The 14144-nt window shown below is 31.1% G+C and overlaps 1 protein-coding gene across 1 annotated transcript in view; it reads right to left on the reverse strand.

Moving 5' to 3' along the window:
• Positions 1-3791: 3791 nt before the first annotated feature.
• LOC143239791 (retinoid-inducible serine carboxypeptidase-like) overlaps positions 3792-14144 on the reverse strand; it is a 36911-nt gene continuing 26558 nt past the window's right edge. Inside the window, exons 9-13 of the mRNA XM_076481305.1 lie at positions 13661-13774; positions 10644-10706; positions 8883-8960; positions 6760-6917; positions 3792-4689 (exon numbers count right to left, since the gene is read on the reverse strand). Coding sequence (XP_076337420.1) covers positions 4627-4689; positions 6760-6917; positions 8883-8960; positions 10644-10706; positions 13661-13774 — 476 coding nt within the window. The 3' untranslated portion in view covers positions 3792-4626. The remainder of the gene's footprint in view (positions 4690-6759; positions 6918-8882; positions 8961-10643; positions 10707-13660; positions 13775-14144) is intronic.

Consider the following 14144-nt stretch of genomic DNA (forward strand, 5'->3'; position numbering starts at 1 on the left):
TATGGCTGTGTTTATTTGGTTTCTTAGTATGTTGAGTTTTTGTTTTGTTTCCTGTGCTGAGTCCCAAGGAATGCATAGTCCAGTATGGGTGATTTTTCGGTGGATTTCTGTTTTGAGTTGTGTGTTGGTTCATGTAATTTTGAGGTTAAGAAATGATATTTGATTGCTTTCTTCCTGTTCACATGTGAAGTTAATGTTGGGATGTATAGAGTTAATGTGATTGAAAAAATTAAGTATGTGTTCTGTAGATCAGAATTCCGCAACCGTGTCATCTACATATCTGTACCAATATAGTGGTGGATGTAATGCTGTGTTTCAACTTGTGTCATAAAAATATTGGCTAGAACTGGTGATACTGGGTTGCTCATGCTTAGGCCATTTGTTTGTATATAGTTGTGGTTGTTGAACATGAAGTTTGTCTTTATCGTGGTGAATTCTTTGAGGGTTGCTGGGAATGTCTATAGTTGGATTAGGGTCTCGGATATACAGTTCTAAGGCTATCTTGCAGGCTTCAGTAGTTGGAACTTCTGTAAAGAGAGATATAACATCGAAACTGGCCATTAAGGCTTTATGATTAAGTTGATTTAGATTAGACTTGAAATTAAAAGAGTCTTTGATGAATGAGCTGGCTGATGTTACATATTTGGAGAATGCCCATGCTATGTATTTACCAAGATTGTAATTAAACGATTCATACGTGGACATTATTGGTCGTAATGGACAATCTAGTTTATGAGGTTTGGCGATGCCGTATATTTGTGGTGTGCGTGAGTCGGTTTTACGTAGGTAGGAATAAAGTGTCTGTGAAATTGTGAAGTGTCATATGGAAAGTTTACGTAACTTAAGATTGTACTGTACGTTTCGTTTTGCTTTTGGTGTAACAGAATGTATCAATCAATCATCAGTTGAGTTTCTGTTATTAAGGAAATAGTACATGTATTTATCCTGAAGATAATTGCAATTATCGAGTGTGATCTAACCCTTCACAAACCATGATAAATATTAGTTCGTTTTTTTTCATGTTTCGAGTATGTACATTTATGTTAGGCTGTGCCTTTTAAAGTTTCTATCCCTTTTGTATGCGCCAGTTAGAAATTTGACGTGAATATAATTTATGTGAGATAGGAACGTTCAATCAACATTGAATAAATATTCACTATTATCTTTGTTATGTACTGCTTTCGTTTGTATTAGTTCAATAAGTATTTTTAAAAAATGGAAAACAGTTTGTGTGGCATAGACAAAATCAGATGTGGAGTTTTGGAAAGTTAATTTTGGAGATAATCAAAGAATGTTTTGTTTTTTAAATAACAATAAAGGCCATCAGTCAGTCAGATAAAATGCTTTATTTGAAAATAAGAAACACAAGTTTTTATCTGAACTTAAAATATAAGATAAGAAAGACATTCGTTAAAATTACTGTTAACATTTATCAAACGTTATGATGGAAGATAAATTAATGGCATTGATGACTTATGCCATACATGCAAATACTGAACAAAGTAATGGTTTCATAATTACCATATCTGCACGTAGAACGGCCCGACATGGCCAGGCGGTTAAGTCACTCTGAGAGTCACGGGTTCGAATCTCCGTCATACCAAACATGCTCGTGCCTTCTGCCGTAAGGGCGTGATAATGTTACGGTTAATCACACTATTCGTTGGTAAAAACGTAGTCCATGAGTTGGCGATAATGACTAGCTACCTTCCCTCTAGTCTTACACAGCTAAATTAGAGACGGCTAGCGCAGATAGCCTTCGTGTAGCTTTGCGCAAATTTCAAAAACAAACAAGTTGAACAGGAGGTATTGTTTTCAGTTTGTACAGTCTCCAGTAATGATTTCTCCAACTTTTGACAATTGTATGTCCAAGCCTTTCACATGGATTATTTTAGAATTACCGAATGTTTACAGAAGTATTACAAATTATAATTTATTGGATATTTACCAACAAAATAATAATAAATATAATCTTGTACCTTCTTATAAATGTGTAGGAAGAGATATATAAAGTGTTATACTTTCACGAGACCGATATGCTGCAAAAATCGTTTATACAGATTGTCAAACTTAGCTCATTAGATTCAAACCTTGCAAAATGACTTCTCTTGGTATGTTTCATTACTTTACTGTCCACGTATAGAACGCTTAAAATTTTACAAATATATTGGAGCTTTTTCTCTGTATAATGTTAAAACCTCATTGGATATAAATACTTCAAGAAATCATTATATGATTCATGGTTTATGAAGAAAATTTGCCTGTTAGAAATTGTAATAACTTAATAAAATATTCCTTATTAGCTAATATTTTTTTGGATTTGGAAAATATAGTTAACTATAGACAGTTTAAAAAGGAATTAAACTTGAATATTTTAGTTTGTTGAAGGTGAGTCTTTGAAATTTAATTTTAATAAGCAGGTTTTCCCTGGAACATAAACATTTTAACTTCTGCATTAGATCAAGTTACACATGTGTATAAAAAAAAACAAAAAACTGAAAATTAACATACCTAATTATGTATATATTTATGTTTCTATTTACAAAGATTAGAATACATTATTTAATGAGATGGGTATCTTTGTTGTTTGTTATTTTCTCCTGTAATATCAATACTGGGTGTTCATCTTAACCGTTATATTGATGGTATCTGTAACTTGGTTTTTCAGCAAGTTACTGAGAGAATCATGAACAGCTTTATCTGTTTAGTGAAGTAACTTTTGCATGTAATTGTAATCCCGTATTCAGATAATTGTAATTCTTAACCGTTATAGTGATGGTATCTGTAACTTGGTTTTTCAGCAAGTTACTGAGAGAATCATGAACAGCCCTCTCTGTTTAGTGAAGTAACTTTTGCATGTAATTGTAATCCTGTATTCAGATAATTGTAATTCTTCTTACAATGAAATGATAAATAGTTTCATTGACTATCAACATGAATATTTTATGAACTTTTTGAAGTGTTACTTGGAAGAAGAATGTATTAGTTGTAACTCCTTGTTGAATTGTTTACACTTCATAACAATCCTATGCAGAAACAATATATATAAATATTGGTTTGTTTTGAAGTTTGCACAAAGCTACATGAGGGCTATCTGTGCTAGCCATTCTTATTTAACAGTAAAACTAGAAAGAAGGCAGCTAGCTAGTCATCACCACCCACTGCCAACCCTTGAGCTACTCTTTTACCAATGAATAATGGGATTGACTGTTACATTATAATGCCTCCATGGCTGAAAGGGTGAGCATGTTTGGCGCGATGAGGATGCGAGCCCGCAACTCTCGGATTACGAGTCATCTGCCTTAACCACCTTGCCATGCTGGGCCACATATATATTGATGGTTTATGGGAGATGAACATTTGTCTTGGCATCCTGTGTTTTTCTCTACCATTTATGTTGTTTCAGTGACATTTATATGTCAGGATTCTTCTGAATTGTATCAGCGTTTTATTAACCTTGCCTTTAAATGTGCAATTTTTTCTTTCATAATTTTACCAATTGAGATTATATTTTATCATTCAAGGAAGTAACATACCTTTCACATAAAAAAACTGAAAGTACATTTTAGAGTAAAATAATAAATAAATAGTAACATCATTTGGAAACGTTAAAGTACAGTTACATCATAAAAACATGCCTTAAAATTGTGAAGTAACAAAGCAATGTGTGTTCTTAAACTGTGCAAGGCAAGAAACGTTTATGTTTACTTACAGTAAAGCCACGTTGGGCTATCTGCCGAGTCCACAGAAGGGAACCAAAGCACAGCAAGAACTTCAGGTGAGACAGGAAATCTTAATATTACGTGGCAGTATTTCTAGAAGCCACTTTTTTATTAACTTTCTTCTGATACATTTTCATAAGAAATTTCAGCATTCAAACATTTTGAATGATGTTTATAGAAATAACATGCAATTAATTTGAAATTATTATAAAAAATATACCCTAATAAGTTTTAATTCTTTTAAAAAAAACAGATGTTCAAAGATATAAATACATTTTCTGAAGAACATTTCTTTAAATCTTTTAAACTTTTTATATACTGTTTGGGATAATACACAACTACTCTTAAAATAACTTTTGTATGTAATCAAAACTCCTTCTTATTTCACTGAAAACATACAAGAAGCTTATAAATAGTTAATTAAAATTTACAACTCAGATATTTGATGCTAATTACACTATACCGCTGTCATTATCTTTATAATATATTCAAATTTTCTAAAGCCTTTAGTACAAATCACATTAAGAAAAATTGTGCTTAAATAAGTGTTTTGTAAGTTTATATTTCAGATAATTCTCAAGCACCATAAAGAAAGAAAACAGTTTTCATATAAATACTGTAACCCTATGTTTAAAATACAAGTAATGAAAAGAAAAATCACACTGATATATAATTATACAATCTTTGGCAACAATACGTTTACTTCTACACATTTAAAACATTGGTTTAAGCTCTTTTTATGTTCTTTCTTTGGTATATACCAAAGTAACACAAGACAAAAAATATTTATAAAACAACAATCATTTTAAGTAGGGACAAAAAAAAAGATGTAGTCCTAAGTATAACTTCTCATTCTTCATAGACATAAGTCTAGTCCTTCTCATACAATGAATTCTGATATATTTTATTTGTTCCTTGTTATCATAGTAAGCATCTTCAAAGCTGCTTCCCCAGCGTCAGCTGGTACCTAATAAAGTTGAGAATAAATACATACCTATATTTGGTATTTTAAAGTAATAGTTACAGGTTACAGAAACATTATTATGCAAGTTTTTCTTAAATGTCCTCAAACATACAAAAAACCTTACTGTCAGCTTCAGTAATAATTCTTTTGGCTATTAAAGGAATGTTTTGATTTCTTACAAAAATCATGTATATTTTGTAAAGTGTCTAAAAATGTGTGTATCTTGAAACTTCAAATTATTTAATACCATTTTGAATATGCACATGAGAAAGTTACCTAACAACTACAGCAATATAAATTTGTGTTGGAAGTTATCAGGGCTATGTTTTACCCTTGTATGGTAGCACAAAGGTTGTGTGATGCACCAGTCTGATCACTTTGGAAAGGGATGTTCATATCAGGGTTTTAGAATTTCCAAAATGGAAACATCCCTTGTAGTTATTAGTACTGGAAAATAAAGAAATATGGATGAACTTGGAGCATGCAGGGAGTGGTATGCTTTGGAAATAATAGTAGCAAGGTGATTCCAAAATTATTTTAATGTAACATAATCAACTTCAATGTTTTCCTATTTTATGAAAATAAATAATTTTCTACTTTTTAGTTCAATAATTCTATTTGAATAAGTCATGAAGAAAATATTATAATTCTGGGACTGCAATAAGAAACACTGCTCTTAAAATATGTTGTATAAATGTCACAGTGTGAATCATTCCACAAACTCAGTTGAAATCTCGGCGTCTTTTACAAGTTGTATATTCAAGGACACATCAAATATCTGCAAGTCTGTTCTAACAACTAACATTTTAAAAAATTGAACAATTTTCTAATAAACTTACTGGTCTAATGTATGTTTTGTAAATGTTTAGTATGTTGTCTGTTCACTCCACTATTCTTGCCAGTTAGACTCTTAGTATAGTGGGTTCTTCACCATACTTTAATTTCATTTGCATGGTTAATCCATGTTAAGAGCTAACTATGTCATATATTTCAACTAGAACAAGTTATAAACTGTAATTTGGACTTTTGTTAAACAGCCTGTTGGCATCCTTAAATTCAGCATTTTTTAAAGTATTCACTGTATTTTAAGCATCTATTATTTGTTATACTGCTAAGGATTCATATTTCACATGCTTTCATGTTATAGTAGCAAGGCTGAGAATTTGTGAATGTGAAGTCTGGTTCTGCATAAGGTGCTCAACACAAAGGGCATCAAAATTAACACTGTAATTAACAGTTCTTAACAATTTTACAGAGATAGGGGTGTCAAATACAAAGTTTGCACAGTTCTTCCTGTGGTCTACTCTGTATAACAGTTATACTGAAAATAGCTACTGATTGAAAAAGAGAGTTATTTTTATGGCAAAAGCTTAGAAGGTACTCTACCATGATTTCATACAGAGAATCACACGCAGTTGAACTTTTGTATAACCAAAGAAATTATGAACACGATTCATGTAAAGCTATTTTTGACTCGGGATTGAAAGTCTTTTTTTGGTACACTGTGATTTCAGTAGCAATAAATAACATTTAGTTGACTTTGTGATACAATTTGAAGTAATCGACACTGTGGATTTTAGAGCAATCATGATATTAAAAAAAATATGAAATCACTTCAAGCAGTTAGTAAAGACCCAAGGAAATATGTAATGTTTTTATAAGTCATATACTTTATGTGGTTTTCAACAAGGTGTGTTAAATACTCAAAGAACTGAGACAACATTTCATGCAATTCTAATAGTCTGAGTTGTGAAGAACAATATATTTTAAAGATAATACACAACACTATACGTTTAATCTATAATGTAACAATAGTTACAGACAGGGATAGGGAAAGTGAAATTAGAACATTTTTGTTAGGCCTATTAGGTCTTAATTTCCAGAAGTTGAACTTTACTGTCCTTCTTCTGATGACAAATAGGTCAAACCAAACATTCAACAGTGAACAATAAAATGTTCTCTTCTATTACACACACACACACACTAACTGATAATTGAAACAAATGAATTATTAATCATTTGAAATGTTTTAAAAGTTTTATCATAAGCAATAACCCTCATCAGAAAACTCACCATGTGACCTGCCTTTAATATTTGGAAAAAGTGGAAGTTCTTGAAGGACTTGACAAAACCTCCCGTGTATTGGTCTTTCAAAATGATCGGAGTACGCTCAGCTTTCTTGAAACCACTTATACCTGGCCATTTGAGACTGTCAATCCACTGTGATGTACCTTGTCAAGCAATGATTATGAATTGAATGTTAATCTTTTAATTATATTACAGGCTTAGTTATCCTCATAATTTGATTACTTAGTTTGGGATAATAAACTTTTACCTTGTAAAGTAAGCTAGGAAATCAAATTACACACTGTATGGTACAATTTGTAAAAATAATTAATTACAATTAGTGTGTATATATATATATTAGTTTGTTATAACTTAAAACATAAGCTGATACAATAATAAACAAAAAGCTAGGATACATTTTATAATCCCACATAAAAATTTGTACCCTGGGATCTTTTCAATTAATGCAGTAAATCATATATTTGAAAACAGCTAGAATGGGCAGAGAAAGCACTAATAAAGGAGTGAACAATGTTTCAATCTTCTTCGGTCATCGATGACCAAAGAAGGTCGAAATGTTGTTTTGTTTGCTCCTATATTAGTGCTTTCCCCACCCATACCAACCATTTTTACATATATAATTTTCTCTATAAGTGGTTTTTCTCGTCATCACAGACAATTAATGCAGTGTTTTTTGTTCGATTTATTTTTGTTTTGGTTTGTTTTTTAAATTTTAGCAAATTAATATAATTAGTCAGAAGTTTGGATTTGTTGTTTTTAACACAGTCCTTCCTTGTGATTTTGTTTACTTTATCAAAATATACTAATTTTCACTAATATATGTATATTAAATATGCACATATGAAACATAAAAATCAATAACATTTACATTTATTTGTTTTCACTGCAAAGCTGCACAATAGACTCTCTTGCTGTCCCCACTGGAGAAATCAAACCCAAACTTTCATAGTCACAAACCCACAACTGATAAGCTTGTGGGATGAAGGAAAAAAAATCATAAAATATTTTGAGTACAATACTGTGCCATACAACATTGTCCTCTGAAAAAGTTTTGAAGATTAGAAGTTCTCTGGTATAACTTCCTTTTTTTTTTTTTATAATATCTATGTGACAAATGTCACTCTTAACTTTTAAAGTAAATTAGCCAAAATTAGTTTATGATTTAATATATATATATATATTTTTTTAGTGGATCCATGTATAAAAATTATAGAGCAACTCTGTGAAGCATGCTTTCTAATTTTGTTGCATATTGTGGATAAATATTTTCTTGGAGAATGGATTTTTTTAATGAATTATCTCAGTTTTTCCTTTATCACTGCTAGTTATTTTTCTGACATTCTTACCAGAATTTTTTGAAAATTAAACTTTGTCCCTTGTTAACCATTGACATTTTCAGATTTAAGCCCATCTTTAAAATAAACTAACAGGCAAATTTTTGGTTATCATGTGATATGCCATGAGCAAAATCAAGAAAATGAATTAACCTGATTCTGTTTGGTCAAAGATTGCAGTAGTAACACTCAAAACATTTAAATGTTGAGAATGTGTCATTTTAGTGTGGGATTGAAAGACAAAGAAAGATTTTGAATATGTTTTATTTTTGCGTGCAAGTAAAATAAGCAATAAAGAGTTCTTTCTGTCAATCACAGATGAGAGGATGAACCAAGACTACAACTATCTGTTTACATAATTTCTGAAGTCATTGAACTTCACATATCAAGTATACATTTATTGAACTATGAAGGGTTGATTGGTATGCTGTGAGAGTTCCAAAGTGACCAAATGACGCATAATGTTCAACAGTATTTATTTCCCATATCTTCAGAAATAAATAGCATTAACAAATACTGTTAACCTAGAGAACTGAGCTCTGCTAAACACGTTCAGCAACCATAAACCATATTACAATTAAATATTTTAGTGAAACTTATCCAAAACATCCATAAAAACTAGCTTATAACTTTGTACATGAGAGTCGCATACAACTTTCAAATATAATTTTTATTTGAAAAAAAAAACAAACCAAATAACAACAACGATGCTGTCTCTAAACATATTTAAAACTGGAAAATGTTTTAAAGGATTCATAATTTATTAACACTCACCTGGAGCATCCACAATCAGATCCAACTGACCATTGTATACGACAACTTTCAAATCTGTGGTGTTTAGCAGAATGTCCACTAGAATAGGACAACAAAACAGACAAGTATTTCATTATAAGAAGTTTTCAATTGCACCTTTGTAGATTATATTGTAATGATGTGAATCATCTTGATAAAATTTGTTAGTTTTTCCAGAGTTGATAAGCTGGATCTCAGGTGCATGTTGATGTTTTGATGGCATAATGATGGAATTTTTTTTTCTTCTTACCCAATTACTTATGAAAATATTGTTTAGAACATGCTGACAAAGAGTTCCACAAAAAAGAGCTGTAGCTGAATATTTTGTGAACAAAGATTATATTTCTGCCCAAGAGGCAAACTTACATGGCTTTAACAGTGTATCATTTTAAGATAGCAAGTCATCTTATAAATGAAAGCTAGAAAAAGTACTTTTATGTACCAATTACACGAGCTTGGTATTTCTACAGCAACGTGAAACAGTAACAGGTATTGAAACTGTTTTAAAACATATTAAAACCATTTATTTTAAAATTTTATTGCAAAAAAACTAATCAATAACTATTCTACAAATACCTGCTACAAGAGATTAAGTTATATTGTATTAAAATAGCTTTGGAGCCTCCCTGTGTCATTTCAGACCATGTTGTCATTCTCCATTTGATGACTATACACTTTGATGATAACTCTGCAGCATATTTTCCATTGCAAAAAACTCCATCAAAATGATGTCACATCCAAATCATACCACTTCTCTCTGAAGGCTTTCCATAATGCACCTGGTGGATGATGACAAGAGTTTTTGAGCACCTGGTTCAGAGGTTTGATTGCACAGAAATCCATGGGTGCTGCTTCTGGTGACTTGACTGGTATGCCTTTGTATGGAATAGCATGAATACTTATTTCATTCACCAGTTATTTGAGGTATGTGATGGCTGAATAGATATGTTGTAGAAGCAACCTGTATTACTTTATTAGACAGAGATCCTTTTTTATTACTGCTGCTTGTGACATGTGGATGGTTTTTGTGAATCCATACCGTGCGATCCTCGATTATGTTGTATTCTGTTGTGCGAGATATTTTGGTAGTTGCTGTCTTTTGTGTTTATGGAGTCCCATCTGTTACAAGATGCTGCATTTTTTATACCATGCTTTGGATACAACTTGTTGCAATTCTTTTTCTGAATGGTCCTGGTTCTTTTGATTTCCAATGTTATTAAGTGCAAGCAGTATCTGAGTTTGGATATTTTAAATTCCCACTCTGTACACATATTTACAATCCAAGTGTAAGAATGTTTTCCATTGAAAAGACTGTTGCATAAAGTTTTCATAACATAGTTCTGATACATTCTGTACCACTGATATGGCCACAAATGTTGTATACATCATCAATTTGTGTATAAAATAATTGGCCCAGTATATGTTCATTCTAGTATTTATTCTAGAGCTATTTATATAGTTTAGCTATATAACTTGCAGTTAATTTCCAGATGTGAATATATATAATGAGGTTAAAATGAGATTTCTTGCAGTCAACTTATACATTGCACTTAAATATTGAAATTCATTTAAACCCACAGGCTTCCAAGCACTTTTTAAGTTTCCTTCCTGAGGAAATTACATTTGTGGGTGCTCAAATAGCTTTCAATTTCTTTGACAAATATTAATTTTGTTTTTATCTGGTATATTATTTATAATGTCATGGTTTTTGTGGAAAAAATATAACATTTTAAAACTTCTCACCAATGGCAGTGACAGGTTTCATGAAATCTCCTTTTAAGGCATCAAATACATCCCCTGACTGACCTGTGAAATAGTTTATTAAACATAATATGTTCAATGTTTTCAGTCCAGTAACCTTTACTCTACATAACAAAGTTTCTTACATTCAAACTTTTAATAAACTACTTTTCTTTTACGTTATACCAATTAGAAAAGCATAAAATATTAGCTAGCAATCCATATTTTAATGGTATATACATTTTAAGTTCCAAACTCAACAAGGAAATATTAAAAAAATTTCTGAATTCTCCCTAGTATGACGCACGTGACATATTTTCTCTATTTTTCCACCACCCCATAAAAGAGTAAACAATTAAACATAAAGTACTCATTGAGGAGTTGTTATTGCTCAGACAAACCACAATTTTATAGCCTTCAATTTTGCTTGATTATATAGTTATCAATGAAAAATCAAACCCTTCCTGCCACACCCACATGTCACATCCTCCCTCTCTTGGGACGTGTTCATAGTTCTCTTACATTTAATAATATATTAAATATAACCAATAGAAAGCCAAGGTTTTCATCTATTAAATGACATATTGCATAATGCTGTGTTCTGAACAAATAATAATCAGTTTCATTCAGCATACATGCAATGTTCCAGTGGAAAACTTGATGACTTTGTAATAGCTCTTGTATCATAGAAAAACTGAGAGGTAGGGGAAATTGTCTACTTTCTGCATGTTATCTGGTGCATTGTTTAATTAAATAAAAAATATTTTGTGTATACCACTGTATTAGTATAAAAAAAAAATAGGCTTAAATGTACTCAACAAGAAAAAAAGAAGGTTGGGTAAGTTCTTCTGTTTGTTTTTTGTTTTTTTAATTTCACACAAAGCTACTCGAGGGCTATCTGTTCTAGCTGTCCCTAATTTAGCAGTGTAAGACTAGAGGGAAGGCAGCTAGTCATCACCACCCACCGCCAACTCTTGGACTACTCTTTTACCAATGGATTGACCATCACATAACAACGCCCTCACGGCTGAAAGGGCGAGCATGTTTGGCGCAACGGGGATGTGAACCCGCGACCCTCAGATTACGAGTCGCACGCATTAACACGCTTGGCAATGCCAGGCCTCTTTTTATTCTGTATTCCTTATTTATCATTATAAATAACTAAAACATAAAAATGGGGATCTTTTTAGGTTAGTTAAGATTTATTAGGTAAAATAAAGGATATTAATGTAATAAAAATGTGACATGAGGCATATTCTCCAGTTGATTTACAACTTATAATGGTGCAGAGAGTTGTTACACATGGTTTAAAAGGGCAATAATTCATGAAACAATAAAATTTAATTATAAATATATTTATACAGTCATGAGTTCAAAACTACTTAATGATAAATGAATTTAGTTTAATTTAGTTTGGTTTGAAAAAACAGGCAATTAAATTTTTTTTTTTTCTTATGAAGTCAGTCAAATTGACCAGTTCTGTTTTCAGTTAGGGTAGAGAGAATAAAAGATAAAATACAAGTTTTACTAAAAAGAACATTTGAAATGAATTGGAGAGGTTTTATGAATTATACAAATGAAATTTGAGAGTTTTTAGTTGAGAAAAAGTACCAAAATCTTAACACGAAAATTGCTTTTCACACAGACCATTTGAAACAAATACTCAATATATGCATGGACAAATCTTTATTTTATTAAAAATACCACAGTAAAAATGTTTTTTTTTGCATATTAAAGATATAATATTAGCTGAAAGACTGCAAAATTTTGTGAAGATGTATACATTACACAAAAAAAAAAGAGAAGTATTAAGGACTTTAAATGAGGTCAAAGAATGGTCACATGGTTGGTCAAATTGACCGAGCTTGTGTTGAAAGATTTAAGTACAATTATGCCTTCATTTGTATTTTACCAAAAATGTCGAATGCTTGTAACAAAAACATTAGATGGTATGTTAGCTTCTTATTAGCTATTTGGAATATTGCATGTAGAAAATATAAGACCTATATCTAACGCAAAAGAGGTTCACGAGATATTTGATTGAAAATACCGTTTGTTTTTTTTTTCTGGTTTTGGTCTTTGTAGTGGCAATCAATACACACTATAATAATATAAGCTCCACGTAAATCAAGTCACGAAAACATATTTGGATAATTTTGGATGCTGGGTTAGGAGTTCTTCACATTTTAACTACTTGCAAGTATATTCATTCCTGATATTAGAAAAACATACATCTTCAAAAAAACCATTTTAAGATAAAATACAAAACTCCATAACACAAGCTTGTTCAAAAAAAGTAAACTTTTTTTTTCGTCAGCAGTAAGTAAACAGTCTACTATTCGAAAGCATTCCAGCTGTAGGGTTTTGTAATTTTTTGTTAGCAGTGATGGACATGCATAAAACAATTTAACATTCAATAAAACAGTGGATAAAATTAAAAACAAATAATTAAAAGCAATAAATGATACTGTTTGATGAGAAAAACTTGTGTGACTCTATAAAACTAAAGATTTCTTATAATTTTTGAATGCTTTCTTCAGTATTGTTTGTTTTGAATTTTGCACAAAGCTACACAAGGGTTATCTATGCTAGCTATCTCTAACTTAGCTGAAAGGGCAAGCATGTTCGGTGTGACAGGGATTCGAACCCATGATTCTCAGATTATGAGTCGAATGCCTTGAACCACCTGGCCATGCTGGGCCTTTCTTCAGTATTGAATTACTGATGGAGGGTTTATGTGGACCTTACATGAATTTTAAACACGTTTTTTAAAATGCATCATGTTGTAACCAACAAAGTTGGTTACAGTTCTCTTACTAATTACTGATTAGTTCTCTACATATTTTACATCAAAAACGGGTGATTTCAAGAATTTCATCGTTTTTTGTTTTTTCTACAATGAATGTTGTAACAAACAAACATAAAACTACCCAATACAATACAGTATGTGGATCAGACTGGTATAAAAGCAATTAGTAGTTTAAGAGATTTAAAAAAAAAGGAAAAACAAAAATTAATACCTCCCCACGTTACATTCTTTGGGATTACACGAAGTGTTTCTTTGATTTTTCCATTCATCAACTCGAATAAAGGGTCGCCGTTAAAATTACCCACATGTCGCATGTAGGATTTGTCTAGTAATAATAAAGATATAAAGAATATTCAGGATATATCTACAAGGTAAAAAAGACAAACAATTTTTTGTTTACACAGATTATTAGAAAGTTGATGACTGTAGGCTGCACCACTTGAAAAACCTCTTAAAATGAAACCTCAGCAAGACTTTTGTAGAGTTAGATGATTCAACTTACTGTAAAACACATTTAATATATTTTGTAATAAAAACTAGTTTACAGAGCAGTAGTTATGTTGCAGGATTATTATGATAAAACTATTTACAAAAATAACAATAATTCCAAAGTATAAGTTTCAAGAGAACATTGTTGTTATTTATTGTATTATCTTATTTCATTGTTTGATGTAAAGAAGCCACACATAGGGTTT

The sequence above is a fragment of the Tachypleus tridentatus genome, chromosome 13 (genome assembly GCF_004210375.1).
Source record: "Tachypleus tridentatus isolate NWPU-2018 chromosome 13, ASM421037v1, whole genome shotgun sequence".
Classification (NCBI taxonomy): domain Eukaryota; kingdom Metazoa; phylum Arthropoda; class Merostomata; order Xiphosura; family Limulidae; genus Tachypleus; species Tachypleus tridentatus.